The sequence below is a fragment of the Chiroxiphia lanceolata genome, chromosome 2, assembly GCF_009829145.1.
Source record: "Chiroxiphia lanceolata isolate bChiLan1 chromosome 2, bChiLan1.pri, whole genome shotgun sequence".
NCBI lineage: Eukaryota > Metazoa > Chordata > Aves > Passeriformes > Pipridae > Chiroxiphia > Chiroxiphia lanceolata.
Window position 1 is genome coordinate 90315971 of NC_045638.1, and position 19955 is coordinate 90335925.

Here is a 19955-nt window from a genome sequence, read left to right on the forward strand (position 1 = left end):
GACTGGACAAGAGCAACCTCAGGAATGAATGGGTTCAGGACATTCTGTCTGGACAAAGAGGGGGGAGTGTGGAAGAAGGACACAGAAATGACATGGCTATTCCAAATGGGGTAAAACACCACACGACACCAAACACAAATCAACAACATAGAAACAGGCCTGACTGTAGGTGCATGTGATGCTTGATAAGAGTGTGGATAAAACTACAAGTGAGAAAACTTAGTTGCCCTGACTTTTAGCATTTCAGACATTAGAGGCTTTTACAACCTGCAGATACTTTCAGAAATTATTCTTGCCATGCTGGTAGAGGGGAAGCAGTCTCTGCTGAGTGCAGAGGTGATCAAGGTGAGCTTTGTCAGGAGCAGCAAGGGCAGGCTGCTTGGAAAGAGAGAGCAAACTGGAAGCTGAGTCACAGCAGGGCAGGCAGGGGCAGTGGCCTCACCAACAGAGGAGCAGTCCTGCAGTCCTACTTGAACACAAAGATCAGAGCCCATCAGGGTGAGGATTTAGATCAGCAGGGTATGTGGCCAGATGTGGGCATGACTGCTCTAGCTCAGGCAGGGATCAAGCGTGAGACCCTTAGCTGTGATAAGCCTGCAGGCCAACTTTGCTAAGGTTTCTCAAAGCCAGACACCTCTGTTACTTAAGCTGGACCTGAGTCCAGGCAGCCAATCTGCCAGAAGGTGGGGAATATGCTCAGGGCCCTGATGTTCTTCTATCAAACCTGCTTACAGCTGTTATCTTGTGCCGCCATGCTTGCTCAGTGTTCCTCTGCCAGACAGCAAAGCTGTGCATATGGCTGTGTTGAAAGTACAACAGAAGTCTTGTGACCTGGGTAAGGATAAGAAGTCTAAACCTTTGAAGTTGGTTGTTTGAATTGTCAAATATTCTAGCATCTGTGGTAGCCGAAAAAAAAAATCCAAACTTTTTTCAGATCTAGGAGCAGAGCTGTGACCCTGTTTTGATGGAATGTTGTATGCATCCTGGCAGGTGGAAGGTGAAGCATCGTGCCCACAAGCTATGGTGAAGTTTCTCTGACTTTTCAGTAGGTACTTGCAGCAAAAAGGATTAAAAAGCTTAAAAGGGTATTTCTCCAGAGCAGGAGGATTTTCAGGTGAGGTGCACCTAAGGGAAATGCAGGGATATACTGCTGTTTATGCATAAAGAAGCATAGAGGATTGAGAAACAGTTCATTGGGGAGAGTTTAGTCCCCTCTGGAAATCTTCCCAGTCCCCTTATCTTTCCTCCCTGGTAAGTTACTGGTGAAATTACTTGGCCTGGCCTGTGGCTGGACCAGCTGAATTCTTCCATCCTTCTGCACTCCCATTACCAGTGGTTTCTTCTAATGCAGCAGAAGCCAATAAGCAGGCTGCTTGAGAACTACAGTTTCTGATATTGCAGACAATAGTCTTCTCTAGGTAAAGGATCAAGGTCAGGCCCTTAATACGTATCAGCAGATCAAACTGAGCAACATCCCCTGAACATTTATGTTTTATATAGTAGATCAGTTGATTTCCTTAGGCTTTTGGGAAGACCTGCCATCAGTCTGAGAGGGACTAGTCAAAGGGGCAGAAAAGTTTGTGCCAATTGAGAGGCAGACTGTAGCAAATAGTCAGGAAAGAAATGTCGAAGGGAAGATCCCAGTTTCATCTGGTTTTTGGTTGTTTCTTTTGTGAAAGTTGTAGCTGAGGTGGGATGTGAGTGTTTCCCGCCCCTTTCTCCCATTGATTATGTTCTACATTCTGTGACTTATGTCTCACAGTCATGCAGCAACTGTTCCTACCACAGCCATGTGAATTGCAGACTCTAGACTTCACAGAGCCTTGATGCTGTGTCTGGACTCCTGAAGAAATGAGAGGAAGACTTGTTCTTCCAAATAAAAACCAAACAGAAAACCAAAAACCCCAAAGTCTTCCTGAGCATTGGTGATGAGGAAACAGGATCTGAATCTGAACTCAACCTGTTAAATCAGCATAAATCTACAAAGTTCTAGGAGGGAGAACAACTGGTCTGGTAAGGCATAGAAGTGGAGCCCTGGGGCCTAAGTAGTTAACACACATAATACCTCAAGGTCTAGGCAATCTGTTGAGGGCTCATTGCATTATGTGAACAAGAGACTCTCACTCTAGAGATGGTTATTGGTTGGTCTCTTTCTTCCAAGTTAATATCTCTGTCCATGCTCACAGGAAAAGGAAAAGCACATTGCAGGATGCAGTGCCCTTCTAGTTTGGTAGCTTAATTTTGCCCCATCCAGAGTTTGGACTCTGACAGACATTCCTTGAAGCTGAGCATGGGAAAAATCCGTCAGTCAGCAACAGCTGGTCGTTATAGTGGCTCCTGAGCAGAGCCACGTTTTCCAGCTGTCACTTTTGGGATCTTATTGCATCACTTGTGTTTGGGGCAGGCCAGCCAGGTAACTTGCAATAGTCTGCTTTCCCTTTTCTTTCCTAGGCATTGTAGGACAGTAGCTCCCGAGCCCTGGGACAGACGCATCTGGCTTGCATAGTAGACTGCTTTTTAGTCCTTGAAGCAGTCTGAAGAGACATTCCCTAAAGGATGAAGCCGCCTGTAACTTGCCGCCTTTGTGCTGAGCCTTGTGTTTTAGGGATGTGTGGTGCTCCCCTGCCCTCCTAGCCTGGTCTGCAAGCCTCATCCGCGACAGGGCATTGGAAGTTCAGTCTCACCTGTGACAGTGTGCTGCCATCTACTGCTGAAACCCTTTGTTGCGGGCTTTCCTGCAATTCCTGGGTTCAGCCACCATCTTCAAGGGCTGGCTGGGCCCCCAGGAATCGGGGGAGTGGCAGGTGGGATGCAGGCAGACATCATCTGAGATCTGGCTAGCACTGGTGAGGTGCTCTCTAAAAAGAAACTGCAGCTGGTGATTTGTACTTTGATAATTTGGCAGTAATGGAACTGGTGCATTCAAATGTACCCATGTTCTGCAATCCTAATGCCCTCTGTGTTTCCCTGCTGCACAGAGAGCCTTGTGTGGGGCTTGGAATCAAGCTGTGCCAGGGCAGGCACATATCTCCTCTTGTGGTCCAGCGTATTTACAGGTGTGTATTTCTGTTGTTTTTGAAGTTTGGCCCAAAGGAGCAGCACCCCTCCTAGTCTTTTTTAAAGTGATGTCTAAACATTTGTCTGTAAGTGTATGTTTACAGTGTTAAGCAAACTGTTCAAAGATGTGTGGAGATGCTATGTCAGTAATGCTATGCAAACCAGCACTTTGGTTAGCAGGGACAAGGAACTATAGTCCAGTGAGCAGCAGTGCCAAGTGGAAAGGAGTAGGAGAGCATTTTTTTGGGTAATATGTGCTGAGGGGCTGTAGATATGGCAGCATAGGCTGTGTGTCTGGCCCAGAGTTAGGGGCTGCTGTCACCAATACCTAAAGCTGAAGTCAATACCATGGGTACGTGCTATGCTTGGAAATGACCACTGCATATTTTTTGGTAACAAAAAAGGCCCTTAAACAATACATTCCATACAGAGGCAGGGTTACTGTAAGCAGATAACCTGTCCTGTGTAGCCTGGTCTAGCTCCAGAAGTAGTCCTGCTTTGAGCAAGGTTTTAACAGGATACCTCCAGTTTGAATATTTTCTAGCACAGCTTTAGTGTTGGGCTGTGGTGGGGTGGGGCCCAGGGTGGGCCAGCAGTGTGGTGAGACATCTGACATGGGAGAGTGGTCAGTGGTGGGGAACGCTGAGGTTTGACAGCTATCCTTCACCTCAGGAAGGGCAGAGGCTGGGCGAGGACCAGGATGGTGTGCTGAGCCTGTCTGGTCCAGTCTTAAAATGCTCAATACATGAATAACTGAACTGGAAGCAGGGTCTAAGAGACTCAGGCCATGGTGCTGCAGGCCAGTGTGAGTCATCAGGGAGCACTTTGCTCTCTGTGTCATCCCAGCTGGCAGCTCCGGGACCTGCAGGGAGTCAGCAGCAGGGGCCCTTTGCCCTTTGAGTCAATGCTGGCTCCATGCTGGAGCATGGTACCCTGAAGTGCCATTTGCCCGCCCTTCACTTTACTGTGCTGACTTCAGTGTCCTGCTGTGGTAAAAGTCAGTGACACAGGCACCTGGAGAGTGTGCTCTTCAAAAAAATTGCCCTTCCCCATCCAACTGTGTTGACATCTGTGTCATGAGGGGGCTCTTGCATACGGTTGAACCCCAAAGCTTAAGCACTCCCTGCCTGGCATTAAAACTTTCCTAGCATGTTTCAGTGACGAGGTGCCACGGAGTGTCTGACTGAGTTGACTATTCTCCCTGGGTTTAATTCAGCTTTCTGTCGCTGTTTCCAAATGGGTTTTGCCTTGTCATGTCCTGACTGGACAGGACAGTGCAGACATGGGAGGTCTGCACTCCTCTAGGGGCAGATGGTGTCCCCCTGCCCTGCTGCTGGCCAGCACGAGGTGGGCTCGGAGGCCGCAAACGGCATGCAGGGCTGCCTTGGCTACGGAGTGCAGGGTAAGGGTCAGCACAGGCCATTTACAATCTCACTGATACATCTGCCCTTGAGGATGTGGGGTGAGGGAGCTCTGCAGGACCAGGGAAGTTTGTGCTGCTATTCCAGACCCACCTACTGGGACAGCCTAACCAGTATGGTTGTCCCCAAAACCTCCCCATGAGAAGATTTTACTATGTGGAGGGAAACAGCTTGAGATCAAATAAGAGTGGCCCTAAGATTATGTCATGGATCTGTGTGACCTTACCTGATAACCCTCATAGTTACTTGGTGACTGTGATTGTTTTCCATTTTTATGCTTTTCTTTCCACTCCTCCCATTCCCCCTTCAAAAGAAGGAGATCAGGTGCATTCACCTCACTGGGCAGAGAGTAGCCAAACTGAATTCAAGGTTGTTGATGATCTGTGTGATCCTTAGACAGAACTGAAAATAAAACATGAAGAATTGGAGGTGTTATGTGGCCAAAACTTTTTCATGCGAATCCCATGTGCAGTTTATCTAAGATTATAAACTTCACAGCCCTGCCTCTGAAACAGGCCACTGGGGTCTGATCAGGATTTGGATCTGGCCCAGGTTTGAAGTCAGATATGCCACTGTGGCAAGCAACTGCAGTATCTGGACCCGATTTCCAACAGTTTCTGGCCTTGAGACTTGTGACTCCAGTCCAAAAGAGGAAGGGGGCAAAGGTGCAATGTTCACAGTAATGGCATAAACCAAAGCTGTGAGGTAAATGCATCTGAATGTGTCCTCGGTCAGCTTTGACTGGATAATTTGTTAATTAGGGGAAATAAATGAAACATTTCTCTTCTCTTCTGAAGAAACAATCCTATGTTAATGCTTTATGTAAAGAGGCAGGTTGGGGCTTCTTGTCTTCTTGAAGATTCCCTGGATAGCGTTCTTATTTCTCTTATTCTTTCCTTTGCACCTGGGGGATTTTGATGGTCTATCATTACAGCTGGGCACTCGACTTTCCCTTCCGGGGTCTGACTGAGTTTGAGCTCCCTCAGCTCACATAACTTTGGGACATGGCCTCTTCTGCTTGAAAACCTCAGGTCTCACTAAAACTTGGTAAAAATGTGCGCAGGGGAAAAGTGCACAAACCCTTTTTGGGGGGGAAACATTTCTTTCTCATCTCTTCTACTTTTCTTTCCTTTCACCGTGTTCTGCGTGGTACTGTAACCATATATTTTGGTGAGGTGCTGATCTCTGTCTATGTACTAGTGTTACTCTAGGTGGTTTTGCTCAGGACACCGTGTGTTGCTGCTGACTCAGGCCTGCCTGTGGTGAAGTGCTGCCACCTGCCAGAAACTAGTGTGGCTTCGCAGTGCTGCCTTCTGTTTAACCCATCCCACTCATTGCTCTCACCTCCTTTTCTCACTGTCCGTTCAGTACTTCCCTGTTTTCTCTTCTCCCCTGGATGCTGGCTCAAATGTCCTTCTCTCTGAGCTTTTATAGCTCCATATAGCCCATTTCTTCCTAGGTCTCCTGGCAATTTGTATGGAACCCTGGTTCACCTTCTGTGACTGCCTTCCACAAGAGGTCTCTTATCCTTGCAGCTCTGGCCAGTGTCATCAGCCATGGAATGCCTTTCTCCCAGTTCCCAGGGGGCTGCAGTGCTCCCACACTGTCCCCTGGAGCTGGGGGAACTCAGCTCCTGCAGTAAGAACTGCAGCATACTGCCCCTCCCTGCCTTAACCAGTTCCTTGCAGCAGGGTACACAATGTTGGTAGATCCTCTCTAATGAGCCAAATCCCTCAGGAGCTCTCAAGGAGCTTTCACTGCCTGAATCCCTTTGATTAGGTATCTCACCTCCCTTATTAACTTCTCCCCATTTTCCATGCTCCACTGTCTTTTTTTGCTCTTCCCCTGGCTGCTCTGCTCTCTGGTTCAGATGGATTTTCAAAAGTAAGGCCTGTGCAATGGCGCTGTCTCCTCTGTTGTGACATGGACCTGCTTGCTCGATTGGGTGACACTGTGAGGTGAAAGGCTTGCTGATACTACCTTATTCAATCCTTATTGACAGGTAGGGGAGAAAGAGCTTTCCTCTGGTGCTTTCTGTTTGGGTCAGGCAGCCAAATGGTGCCCGTGGAGTTTTGCAACGGGAGCACAAGTAAGAGGGAAGTACAGGGCTGTTGAGGTGAGCAAACACATGAGTCCTAGAAAGGAGCTGGGTTGTGAGGCAAGTGGGAATTGGGAGTGTGGGAGGTATGTGGCAGTGCAGAGTAGGGTTCAGCTGAAAGGTGTCTGTGGGGAAACACAGGTATTGTTGGAGGACAAGAGAATGAGCAGAACACAGAAGTGGGGAAAGAGAGGAACTGAGGAGCAGCAGTGGGAATGCAAGGAAACAAAGTGTGAGTTTGGGGTTTTTTAGAAAGCAAGATGTTATTTTTTTTTTGTTCTTTTTCAGCACCACAACTAACTACAGGGCCCAATTGTTCCTGTCTTCCACCCAGTTACATGCCATCAGCGCATATGAAATTCAAAGGACAAATTTTACCCTCAGGAATATCGCCTCACTGTTGTTGCGCAGCTCAGCATTGCATCCTATGGAAGTATGATTCAAGGTTGAATTTTGATAGCAAGCAACAACAACTCTGGCTGAGAAAGAAGAATTGAGCTGTCTACTGATGTTTGAGTGCAGTCTAGTGTAATCTAATAAAAAGAGCAGCTACAGCCTGAATTCGCATTTGAAATGCCTCAGCTCTGTGTGGAGATGTGATTCAATGGAAAAACCTCTGTGACTTGCTTCTTTGTCTGCTGATTGTATTTCCTGTTTCTCCACAGTGGAAATCTTGAAACCCTGACAGGAAGTAAGCCTTTTCCTCATGAGACTGGGTCTGTTGAGCTTGGTTGGGTGGTGACAGGGGGAAGCATGCAGAGGATTGCTCTGAAATCTCAACATGAAATTTGAGGGCTTACTAGATTTCGGCAGACACTCAGGGAGACTTAATTCCAGTGAGAGGGCCAAGCCTGAAGACAAAGCATAGTGCTGGAAGGATGTTGGAAAGAAAAGCAGGCAGCATGCATATTCTCAAGGGGCCAGGCTTCTGTTCTGCAAATGTTCTGATTCTTGTATAAAAGTCACACTCTTTGCAAACAATACAAAATGGAGAAATAAAACCAGTTTAGAGCACACAAGACATGAGGAGGCTCCTTGATAAAGAAATCCAGCTACATATGCCCCACTCAGTTTAGGGGTAGTTCTCTGTAGTCTGTGTTCACGTGCCCTTTACCTTCTACTACGTTATGGTCCTCTGGTGTCTGATGCGTGTTCTTCCCGGTACTGCCCTATCTCACCTCCAGCTCTGCCCTGTGTGCCCTCTGTGCTAGCTCCCTGGATGTCCTGTGAGCATCTCAATCAGCTCTGCCTTAAGGAAATTCCAACTAGCTAAACTAACCAAGTAAAGCTTCCTCCTTCTCCCTTCTCGTTGTTTTGGAGACCTTGTTGTGGCTTTTCAATACTTAGATGGGGCTTAAAAGAAAGATGGAGAGAGACCTTCTACCAGAACCTGTAGTGATAGGACAAGGGGTAATGGTTTTAAAGTGAAAGAAGCCAGATCTGGAATAGATATAAGGAACAAAATCTTTACAATGAGGATGTTGAAACACTGGCACAGTTTGCCCAGAGAAGTTGCTGATTCCCCTTAACTGAAAATGTTTAAGACCAGATTGGAAGGGGTTTTGAGCAGCCTGATGTTGTGAAAGATGTCCTCGCCCATGGCAGTGGGCTGGACAAGACAATCTGTGAAGGTCCCTTCTGACCCAAACCATTCTGTGATTCCTGAGTCCTATCTGCTGACTGAACCCTTCTCACCCTGCCTGACTTACTGGCATTTCTTCTCAGAGTCTTTCTGATCCAGCATGTATCTCAGCAGCCATTTCTCTTAATTGTCTCCTTTCAAAATCTGCCCCAGCTTGAAATCAGGCTAAAGATCAGACTGACATTTTGTCCAAGGTAATATCAGAGGCCTTTACCAGAAAGCAGATAAGGGAGATAAATTACAGTGTTGGAGCAAAAAAATATAAACCATCCCTTTTCAAAAGCCTCTGAAATGGAGCCTGAAGCAAGCACTGCTCTGAACTTCCACAGGCTGTGAATCAGGTTGTGATAGGAAGGTCACTGTGTGTGGTCTTCCCAATAACCTCTCGAACCATCAACAAATTTTTTTTTTTTAAATCCACTTTGCTTGCTCTCCTTCTTGACCCTGGCCTCATCCTTCTGTTTCTCCTTGGATATATCATAGTTCTGATTATTTTTATTCCTTTGCCTAAGGCTGCAAATCCCTAGTCTCACTTCTACAGGAACATTTCCTTATTTGAGATTTGTTGTAAGTGCTAGCTCCTAACTGGGACTGACTTCCGAGAATGACACATAACTACAACATTTGATGTAGAAAATGCAGCTTAATCACAAGTAACTAGTGAGGGCAGGATGCATTTTATACTGGACTGTGGATTAAACTGGGCTAGGAGCTGTGATAGCTGCAAACCTAGGGACAATAGTGGAATGCAAACAGACAAACGAAGGCATGAAAATATGAGAATAGGAGAAAGTTAAATAAGAAAGGTAAAAAGACAAAAAGAAAACCCTAAAAATATCTTTAAAAGCAAGGCTATCAGCTGGGAATTGGTTAAGGGGAAGGAAGGATGCAACTTCCTTTTCAGTTGTTAGGTTCTCTTTTTTTTTTTTTTTTTAATGTCTCAGAAGTTTTCATAGTGCCAGGGCTGATTTTCTGGGCTAAGAAACTGAAGACCCATATGGAGCATTTCTGAGCTCCCAGGAATTCTGAGGTTATTGCCAGTGTTTCCGGTGTTTAACACAGCCTTCTTTTATGGGCAGAGGGTGAATGAGCTGATGGGAAAGCCTCAGTAACCTATTGGTGTCACCCCCTGGAAACAAGGACCTAAAAGGACCACATTTTATGTGGCAAAACTAAGGAGAGGGTCAGTGGTCACGCTGTGATTAAATGGCATCAGAAGTCACCTATGCTGAGGTGAAGTTCAAGAATGCATCACTGGCTGCAGTGGTTGAAGGTAAGGAATGGATGGGTTATTCAGGGGAAATGGAGCTGGCATGAGGGGGGGCTGAAGAACAGGGAACAGTCTTTTCCTTCTGTGACTCTGGTTCCTACCTGGTCTTGATGGATTGGTGAGAAAAAGGAGCTGTCTACCACTAAATGAGCAGGAGACTGGAGGAGTTTTGAAGTAAGAGTCTCAAGGAATGTCTGCAAGAGTAAAGGTGAGTTGGAGTTGCAACATGATCAAGAATGACTACTGGGAGCACAAACAGTAGGTTTCAAGTGAACATTCATTAAGGAATGTATTTGGGCTCCCTCAGTCCCCTGGTTGCAACACCAACAGTGGGAATAGGTAGAAGGTGCAGTGTAGGCACTGTACAGGAGTAGTGCTTAGCCCTGCTTCCATGCTGGCTGCATCCTTACATGGTATGTAGTCTTGAATGAGTCGTTTTTGGACAGTGTTGAGTACCAACAATAAAGACTATGGTTTATTACAAACAATCTGATCTGTCACAAAGGTGAAGGGGCTCCCAAAGCAGCAAATAAGCCCAAGCCCTTGCTGCTACTGCTCTTGCTTCTAAGAGAGTGAGACCACAGATTCCTGCTTATGGAAAGGACAGGAGTCTCCCTATAGCAGAGCAGTCAGTTGTACTCTGCAGCTTCATGAGAATTGGTACTGGCTGCAGGAACTTATAACTCCATTTTCCATGGTTGATTGAGATATGGTCATTGAAGAAAAGAGACCCAAAACTTGAACAAAACACCCTAAAATACGCAGAAGGAGAATTATTTAAGATCTGGAGGAAGATCCAACTCTATTATTGATGTCTGCCACTCCTGAAAAATAATTAACGCACCAAACAAATTTTTATTGCTATTAAAAATTACAGTGATGATTTTTTTTTACCAGACTTTATGCAAATGTAAGGCATATTCTGATCAGTATGTATTCTGTAGTCATTATGCCACAAGTAGGAACACATAGAGAGGCTTTATGTATGGCTCATTGCTTCTGCCCTGACATAGAGAACCCTATACAACAGCAGGTTTCAGGGGAGTGAAAGTATGTGTGCATAAATCAATTACTGCTGCTAAGGATATTAACTTGCCTATTAACAGCTTTAACTCAGTTTTACAATCCCAAACAGAGCAGGCATCAGCTCCAGGTTATTCCTTGCCTGCTCTGAGGCATGAGTCATGGAAATAAATGACTGTCTTGAAAGCTCACTGTTTTCAATGCACCAAGATTAGCTGGTTCTGGATACAGCTAGCATTTCCATTGTGGTGAGGTGGGGGTGGTGGAAGTTCCCCATCGTGTTCCAAATAATATTCCAAAGACATCTGATCCAGCCATGTCTGCTTGAGCTGTGGATGCCAAGCTTATGCTATAGGTTTAGGTGTGTGCTTAGGGTCTGATTTTGGGTGTACCTGTTGAAGTGATCTCACACTGCCTGTCGTTTATACTTGGAATGCAGAGGAGGGTCTGGTAGTACCATTGCAGACAGTTCTATGTCTCTCACAGCCTCACACTATGCCCATAGGATGAGCATTATGATTATTAGTGAAAGGCTGAGACAGTCTTGCTGCTCTGTTGTTCTTCTGAATGGTTACTCTGGCCATGCAGACCCCGTGTTGGTAATGGCCAAGCACACCTGGGTTTTCCCATTCTGTTGCCTCTTCCAGTTGGGCTCTAGGGATACCAAAACTGGCAGTCAAGAAGTTAGAGAGGAGAAGGCTAATCAAACAATACATGAACTCTAGCAGGAAATTCCTCATTTCCAACCAGGATTTCCCAGATAAAAACTGCTGCCTGTGCCTAGGAGATGCTGGATTTACATGCTGAATAACCAGCGTATGCTCATCAAATCTGTTGTGTTGGGATCATGCTGGGCATTTTACAAGCAAGCAGACCAGCTGTGGAAAGCATTTTGCAGGGAGCTCAACCCACTGAGTTGCACAAGATTACTGCACTCAGCACTACTGCTGCTGAGGGGGATGGCATACAGTGCTCCCTGTGCCGCTTGGGTGTGAGTGTGGGATGCTCAGGCCTGACTGGGCACAGGTTGAACAGTCATACTCTGGATGTGCCGCACATCAAAAAAATTATTTGGACTGGTTAGGTCTGAAATAGGTGGCTGGACTCCAGATCATGAGCTGGTTCCTTGTTTTCACTACAGACAAAAGCTTTGGTTAGAAAAACGTTATATCACTGAGGAAATCTGGATCTTGTCTGTCTATGAATGTTTTCTCTACAAATAATGCAAGATTATGCCTTTTGCCCTTCTGTAGCCTTTGGGAAGTAGTCAGAAGGCTTCCACAAAGAGCAGTTTTCTGGAAGTCTTGCTTACTAGACATGGCTGGCAGGCACACACGGCTGCTGATAGACTCAGGAGTTTCATGCTGAGCAACAAATGAGGCCTCTCTAAATCTTATCATTAATATCAGTCTCTCCAAAAACTTATTTACTCCTGTCCTGCAGTGAGTGTTGCAGTCTCTTTACCTTTCTATTTGCTCTGGCTTGTGTACCTGCCACAAACTAGAACAATCTCCTAGCAAGTGATGGCTTCTCCTTCCCTGTGACCTGCTCCTCTGTCTACTTCCAAACCTCCTCAGTACTGGTAAAATCCCCCTAGACAAAAGTCAAGTCCTGTCAAGTCTTAATCTGAGTGTGGTACTTAGGCTGCAGGACACAGCCCTTTGTTTTCCCGAGGTATCCATCCTAGCGGAACCTATTAGAGCAGATCTCTGAACCCTGGCTTGGAAAGCAGAGATGGAAGGGAAAAATATAGCTTTTAATCTCCCAATGATTATGAGCCACCACAGCGTTGTACATTTTTTGTTTCCTGTACTCATTCATCTTATATCAACCTTCTGCACAGGAAGTCCAAAATGCTAAGAAGGAACCGAATCAGGCATAAAAGGTTTTCTGGGAAGAAGTTAACATGAAATCTTCATATGAATGTCTCAAGTATTATGGATAGAGTAATGTTGTATTTGGCAGCTTTGGGCTCATTCTAGAAAGACACTGTTTCACTGCAAATTTTGAGGCCACATGAAGGCCTCACCTCCTAACAACAGCAGTTAGCACTGTTAGCTCACCAGTTGGGCTGAGACTGGGAATACTGTCACTGAACTTGACCTTCTCCAGAAACCACAGAGGTCCCCTGCTTTGTCCCAGTCTGCTCTTCTCCCCAACCATGTAACTTCCACATCAGAAATTAAATTGCTTTTTATTTTTGAGGAACTCTCTCTTGAGTAGTACATCCTTGGTATGTGGACTGGGGACTGACCAAAGCATAGTTGACTGTGGTGTTTTGTTTGGTGTGTTCCTTCACTTTTAGCACCTCCTGAGACGAAGAAGTGTGAACATCACACCCAGAAATACCCACCGTGGCTCCCATGGCTGATCTCACTGTTACTCCTCTTGACATGCATTGCCCTTGTTGTTGTTCTCCTTGGTGAGTATGTGCAGGTTGGTTACAGAAGAGAGGTCTGGGGGAAGTGCTGGGAGAAAGGAAGAGAAATCAGTACCCAGAGGGGAATACCTTCCAACCAGAGGGGGCTTTTACTCAAGAACAATTTTGTCATGAGAAAAGGATGCAAGCATCAGCATTTGGGTTCAGAACATCCAAACACTGAACATTTGAATGGTATGTTTAGGAGCAAAATCTTCCCTGACTACTTAAGCATTGGGGATTTAAGGGCACAGTTGCAACATGACACAAACTTCTCTCTTGTAGGCCAGCCAAACCAGAGGTTGTGGCCAACTGGCATGTGGGAGGCAGGACTACCCAAGCATTATGCCAGATGGCTCTGTTATACCCACCCTCTTCCTTAGAATTATGAACAGAGTTAGGCAGGAAAGGGCTTCTGGAGGTCTCTAGTCTATTGCCCTGCTTGAAGCATGGCCATTTTCAAAACTGCATGGTTGTCTGGCCTTTGTGTAAAGGTCTCAGGTTTTCCTGACCTGACTTTGTATATGTCTGCATACATCCTCCAAATCTTCCACTGTTTACCTGGGTTTTTTCAGTGTGCTCAGATTGCACATTCCCGTCTTGAATGGCCTCTTTGGAACTTTGGAACAATTCTCTGCCTTCATACTACACAAAAAGGAATTAAATTACATTTAGCAGAAGGGGAAATGTGGAGATGGAAGCACAAGGGCCTACACAGGCAGCTGAATCTGCATTTAGGCTCTCTAAGCTGCTTGGACACACTTTGTGTCCTAATGGAAAACATGGCTTCTCATAGTCCTGGCATCTCTAGGATGAGCTGCACAGTGCTAACTCTTACACCTTTATAGGGTTAATTGCAGATTAAATAATTAAAAGTTATTCTTGCACATGCAGTTTGTGGAGATTGTGATTACTGTTTCATTCTCATTTTCTGTTAAAGATCATTCATGGCATGTTTGAACAAATTGTCAATAACTGTGATGGATTCTGATAGAGGCATATATTATGATAAATCACTGCCCTTCCTTTTACTGTCATTAGTTCCTGAGTCCCAGGAGTTTGTACTGCTTTGTTCCCAAATGTATAACTTTTCACAGTACTAGGCTAAAAGGTTGGGGAGTTTTAGGGTGGGATGTTAGAACCTGATACTTTCTCATACACATGGAAGGTTTAATTTTTAGTGGCAAATTTACTTATCCAAGTTAGTTGATGCTACATAGGATTTTGGTTTAGCAGAGTGATACAGCAAATGTATTAAAATGAAAACACCAGTACAAATTTCACATAGCAGAGAGTGGCAATTGCAATGCACAGATGAATCACAATACAAACATGATTTTTGTTAGTGGTCATACAAACATAGAATAGTAAAATCATTAATGTTGGAAAAGACCGCTAAGGTCATGCAGTCAAACCATTAACTAAACACTGCCAAGCTCACGACTAAACCATGTCCCCAAGTGCCAAATCTAGATTTTTTTTGAACACTTCCAGGAATGGGGATTCCACCACTTCCCTGGGCAGCCTGTTCCAATCCTTGACCCACCTTTCCGTGAAGGGGTTTTTGCTAATATCCAAACTAAACCTCCTCTGGTACAACTTGAGGCCATTTCCTCTTGTCCTGTTAGTTGTCACCTGTGAGAAGAGGTTGACTGTAACCTGGCTACAACCTCCTTTCAGGTAGTTGTGAAGAGCAATAAGGTCCCCCCTGAGCCTCCTCCTCTCCAGGCTAAACAACTCCAGCTCCCTCAGCCAATCCTCATAAGACTTGTGCTCCAGACCCTTTCCCAGCTTTGTTGCCCTCTTCTGGACAAGCTCCAGCACCTCAGTGTCTTTCTTGTAGTTAGGGGCCCAAAACTGAACACAGTTCTGCAATATCAGCATCAAGACATCCACTGTCCCCGATGACCAAGAAAAAAAAATGTGCTTTCCTCAGGTTAGTTTTTGTTAGTCATTCGTTTTTTACTTTCTTTTGGACTAAGCCACATATACACTCATCCCATGCTGGTCTGGCTATCTTAGGAAGACACCACTCTCTTCGTGATCTTTAGAGGGATGCACAGTTTGTCAGTTCACTCAGCTGAACTAAAACAAAGGCCATCTATCTTCTCACCCCCCTTTGTGTAGTGATAAGGTCACCTTTATTTGCATCAGAGGTGGTCAGTCACTCATTGCCCTTGCCCATCTTCTCTGAGCCATCTTCCATTACAGGAATTCATTCCTCATCAGGCGCTGAGGCCACTATGAGGCCTCACCTTGAGTCCTGTGTGCACTTTTGGGCACCACAATATAAAAGAGACATTCAGCTATTAGAGAGCATCCAAAGGAGGGCCATGAGGATGGTGAAGGGTCTGGTGGGGGAACGTTATGAGGAGTGGCTGAGTTCACTTGGTCTGTTCATCCTGGAGGAGACTTAGGGGAGACCTCACTGGGGTCTTCAACATCCTTGTGAAGGGAAGCAGAGGGGCAAGTACAGATCTTTTCACTCTCATGACCAGTGACACGACTCAAGAGAATGGCATGAAGCTGAGTTCAAGGAGGTTTAGGTTGGATATCAGGAGAAAGTTTTTCATCCTGAGGGTGTTTGCACGCTGGAACAGGCTTCCCAGGGTAGTGGTCACAGCACCAAGCCTGCCAAAATTCAAGAAGCATTTGGACAATATTTTCAGGCTCGTGGTGTGATTCTTGGGAATATCATGTAAAGGGCCAGGAGTTGGACTCGATGATCCTGATGCATCCCTTCCATCTCAGCATACTCTATGGTTCCCTGATCCTTTGATGCCTCTATTTTCCCCACTAGTAAACATACTTCTAAATGAAATAATTAATAAAAACAGACATCTGTGTTGCTGAGCACATCCTGATTGGTTTTAAGTCACTACCACTGAGTGTTTGAGTTAGTAATAAGTCCTTCAGGTTGTGGATGTGACCATTCACCAACACTGTATTATTCCCCAGAAACTGGGGGCTATGAAATCCTAGGAGTTTACCCTCCACCCTGATTTCAGCAGCTTCAGCTGTATGTGATTACCTTCACCTACACAGTCTGTTGCTGAAGAAACAGACCCATCTGATGTGCTACTCCTCCAAATTACTGTTGATATCTAGATTAGGAAGAGATAAACTGTGACACGGAAGAGCGGCTTTTTATTCACTGATTGTACAGAGGTTTAGACTGGCAGCTTGGCTGTAGGTATGTTCATGGTAGAGTGAGTGTGGTTGGGTGCAATCAATGCTGCCCTATCTGGCACATCCTCAGGGTGTCCTTCCAGTGTTCCTTCTGCTGTCTGAGATGCAAGATTGTCTCTTTGCGGCTGGGAAGGCAGCCATGCCACTTGTTTGGGCCAGGAGAGGTGACGACTGGGACAATGCTTGGTGGGGAAATGGTGGAACAGGAGTGAAGCCCAGAGATGCTGTGTGAGGAGCCAGGAGGAAGGAGTAATCCTGCCACCTTTCCTCTCCCTTTCCAGTGGCTCCCTTCTCCCACAGCAGTGACCAGCCCACAGCCCTGCAGGAGAAATTCACGGCGTGGGAGTGCGACTCAGCGGTGTCAGAAAACAAAGGTCAGTAGGGCTGTCAGGGGTGCAGGAGGTCTTTGGGATGGGGACAATGAATGCTGAGGTCTGCTCTGACAGCAAGTGGCAGCAGGAGCAGACTCGGGAGAGGCAGACTGCAGAGGAGGGAAGCAGGCAGAAAAAGGGTTTCCTGCTAAGAACTTAGGGGGAGGTGTAAGAGGGGTACTTTTGAATTAGATTATCAATGGAGCATAGAGGCTCCATTACAGTGAGAAAGGAATCATATTAGGATGTGAAACCAGCTAGAGTATGGTACAATGTAACTTCATGGCACAAGCTAATTGTAAGGTCCATTGTGCTTTTTAGCAAGTCAGCCTGATATCCCCTATTATCAGAGCTGAGTTCTTCCTTGGTTTTGCTACATATTGCAAGATAGATGCTAGCCTTGAAACACAATGGTAGAGGTCATACATAGGGGTGAGAAAGATGATGATGGGAGGAAGATTATGTGAGCAGGGGTCGCTCGCCTCTTGCTCTACAAGTAGGGCACGTGCAGACTGTTGCCATTAGGTAGTGATTAGGCAGTGTTTGGCTGCCATTCAGGCATTACCTTATACTGCATACTGGCCCTATGTAGTGTAATGTGGAACTGATAAAAATGGGGTGTCAGGACTGCTGAGCTCAAGCGATAGTCATCCTACCACCGAGACTGTGTTGCTCTGCCGGGACACCTGCTAAGCATGGGTACCAACCAGCTGCTGCAGATCCTGACAGCCCTGGCCTGTCTGTGTGGGTAAGCACAGTTTATTGATAGGAAGCAATCGAGAAAAAAACTTTTTAATATCCTTTTAGTGTTCCTTTAATTCCCCTTTTATTATTGAATATTGTTACATAAATAAGTTGTTCATAGTATTTCCCTTTAATTTCCCTTTTACTAACCAATATCATGTTAATAGCTATCCATAATATCATGTTAGGATCCTTTTTTGATATCCCTTTAAACTCCCTTTTTTACTAGTTAATATTTTGTTATAAATGCTGTTCATTTTTTTTTTTAAGGCCACGCAATAAGGTACTTATTTTGTATCCTTTTTAGTTTTTAATTCTTTTTGCTAAGTTTATTATCATTATTATTCTCACTATAATAAAAGATATTTTGTGTGTTTGAATGTTTCTGGCACTTGTTTTTATTCTGGACATGTATCCAAATGAACTGTTACAGGAGGAGAGGGTCATGTTAATGATGTCCTGGAGGGTATTGTGGATGTGAGCTCTGACCAGACAAAGGGGACAGCACAGAGTGGCACAGGGGAGGTTAACAGCGGAGTAATAATAAAAGGGCAGCTCCAGTCAAGGAAAGAAGCAATATCCCCTGTTTCCTGGGGCTAAAGGCCTAAAGGAGACTGACTTGACACAGAGAAGTCAAACCAGAGCACCAAAATAATCTTGTGAAGACCTGCAAGGAGATTACCAGGATTTTGTGTACACAAACCTCACTGGTCATCCTCAAAGCAGTGGGGGAAAAGTATCTGTACTCTGCTTGTTTTTCAAGCACTTTCTGTCAGGAAAAGTGACTAAGGAGAACATGAGCACTGTCTCTGGAGAATTTGGATCTTTGCAATCACCATCTCTCTTGTTGCTAGCATTCATTGCATTCATTCTGTGTTCTCTCCCCGCACAGACCGAGGCTGGATGTGCTGCCCGAAGGGCTGGAGAAGGTTTCAAAACAGCTGCTATTTTCTGTCCCTTGATAAGATGGCCTGGTCTGAGAGTGAGCAGAACTGCACTGGGATGGGCTCCCACCTGGTGGTGATCAACAGTGAGGAAGAGCAGGTACGTGCACAGGGCGGAGAGAGGGACAGAGCAGCCACAGACACAGGGCTGGGCCCTGGAGGGGACTCAGATCCCCTCCTTGTCCTGCACTGGGTTCTGTTTGCCACCATCTCTACCCCACATGGACTTCTGATGGCTCCCTCTGATCAATCCTGCATCTCACAGACATTGCACTCTCCCTCATTTCCAGGTTTTCCTCTCTAAACAGATAAAAACAATTCTAAAAGCAATGAATTTCTACATTGGTCTGAGAGCAGAGATTGTGGATCAGTGGCAGTGGGTGGACAAGACTCCCTATGATGTAACAGCAGCGTGAGTATCCCTGGATGGAGAGTGATTGGTGTGGCTCCTGGTAGTGCAAGAAAGTAGGGGAGATGTGAGGGTGTCTATTGGTGTGTGAGAGGGAGGTATCACAAACTTGCCCTGAAGGCAAACACATGTATCTGCTGGGTATGAAGTTCATGGGGTGAGTGGTGGTGCTCAGTTCCCCCCAGAAGGAAGGAACAGGGCCCTTCTGTGTTGGAAGACTGTAGAAAGAAGGCAAGTTTCCACATGACACTTGTACCAGTGGGATATCAGAGAGGGAGGAAGGGTACTGCTTCTGTCCATGAATCAGCATTGGGAATTTTTCTCTCTCCCCTTCAAGTCTTGCATCCTTCTATGGCCTTTTCCAGCAGTGCTTTACAATGAAAGCTGGGGAGTAACATGCCTGTCTCTTGTCTCAGGTTCTGGCGAAGAAATGAACCAAGTGAGGGTGATTATGAGAAGTGTGTTGTAATTCATAGGGATTCAGAAATACCCAACAACTGGAATAATGTCGGATGTCAGATGTTTTATCGGATTTGTGAAGCTGCTGCCGTAACTCTGTGATGGAAATACCCTCATCCTTAGTAAAAAGTGGGAGATGAGCAGTGAGCTGAGACCGGCGCAGGGCTGTGCTGGAGGAGTGGGGAGCCCTGAAGCCTGCATCTTCTCTGTGCTGGGTGGGATAATGGAAGTGATACGACCCTTTGTCCAGCATCCCCAGTGCATCAAGGGGCTGAGGGAACACTTGAAGGCTGAGGGTCATCAAAGCTGGTCCTGTGTTCTTGTGTCCTCTTCTCTCTGAGAGGGTCCAGAGGCCACTGGCAGAAAAGACATGGAGTTCTCCAGGAAGAAGACACAGGAATGGAAGACAGATGTCCTGAGCTGCATTTTCTTTCTCTCCTTGAGCAGAAGTCTCTGCTTTCTGTTGAGTCACATGCAGAATGTCCCCCAGTTGCACTGGTTTTGTTGAACAAGTTCTGAAATTTATGCAAGAGAAAATACAGTATTAGACCAACAAAAAGGTCTCTGTGTAGTGTGTGTAGATCTGTCTTTCTCTCTTTCCATCTCTAATCGGCCGGGGTATAATCCTTGAATCATGGAATGGTTTGTGTTGGAAGGGACCCTTAAAGATCATCGAGTTACAAGCCCTGGGTCTCGAGCAGGGACACCTTCCACTAGAGCAGGTTGCTCAAAGCCCCATCCAGCCTGGCCTTGAACACTTGCAGGGATTGGGCATCCACAGCTCCTCTGGGAAACCTGGGCCAGTGCTTCACCAACGTCACAGTAGAGAATTTCTTCCTGAAATCTAATCTAACCTACCCTCGTTCAGTTTACAGCCATGACCCCTTGTGCCATCACTACATGGCCTTG

General features: G+C 45.8%; 1 protein-coding gene across 2 annotated transcripts; it reads left to right on the forward strand.

Annotated features, from left to right (window-relative positions):
* The first annotated feature begins 6 nt into the window (after positions 1 to 6).
* LOC116782285 (C-type lectin domain family 4 member A-like) lies at positions 7 to 19624 on the forward strand. 2 transcript variants are annotated; one of them, XM_032678709.1, is made up of 6 exons: positions 7 to 3056; positions 12817 to 12933; positions 16401 to 16493; positions 18127 to 18278; positions 18469 to 18590; positions 19004 to 19624. In XM_032678709.1, the coding sequence occupies exons 1-6, from the start codon at positions 2927 to 2929 to the stop codon at positions 19146 to 19148; spliced, it is 759 nt and encodes a 252-aa protein (XP_032534600.1). In that variant the 5' UTR covers positions 7 to 2926; the 3' UTR covers positions 19149 to 19624. The 2 variants fall into 2 exon arrangements, with proteins under 2 accessions (XP_032534600.1, XP_032534601.1); XM_032678710.1 differs by lacking the exon at positions 7 to 3056 and adding an exon at positions 7626 to 9491.
* Positions 19625 to 19955: the final 331 nt, after the last annotated feature.

Bases quoted from the DNA above. Each gene is read 5' to 3' on its own strand.
- LOC116782285 (XM_032678709.1), top strand. From the start codon at position 2,927: ATGTACCCATGTTCTGCAATCCTAATGCCCTCTGTGTTTCCCTGCTGC. The intron at 12,934-16,400 runs GTGAGTATGTGC...CTCCCTTTCCAG, and splicing joins CCTTGTTGTTGTTCTCCTTG to TGGCTCCCTTCTCCCACAGC. The intron at 18,591-19,003 runs GTGAGTATCCCT...CTCTTGTCTCAG, and splicing joins CCCTATGATGTAACAGCAGC to GTTCTGGCGAAGAAATGAAC.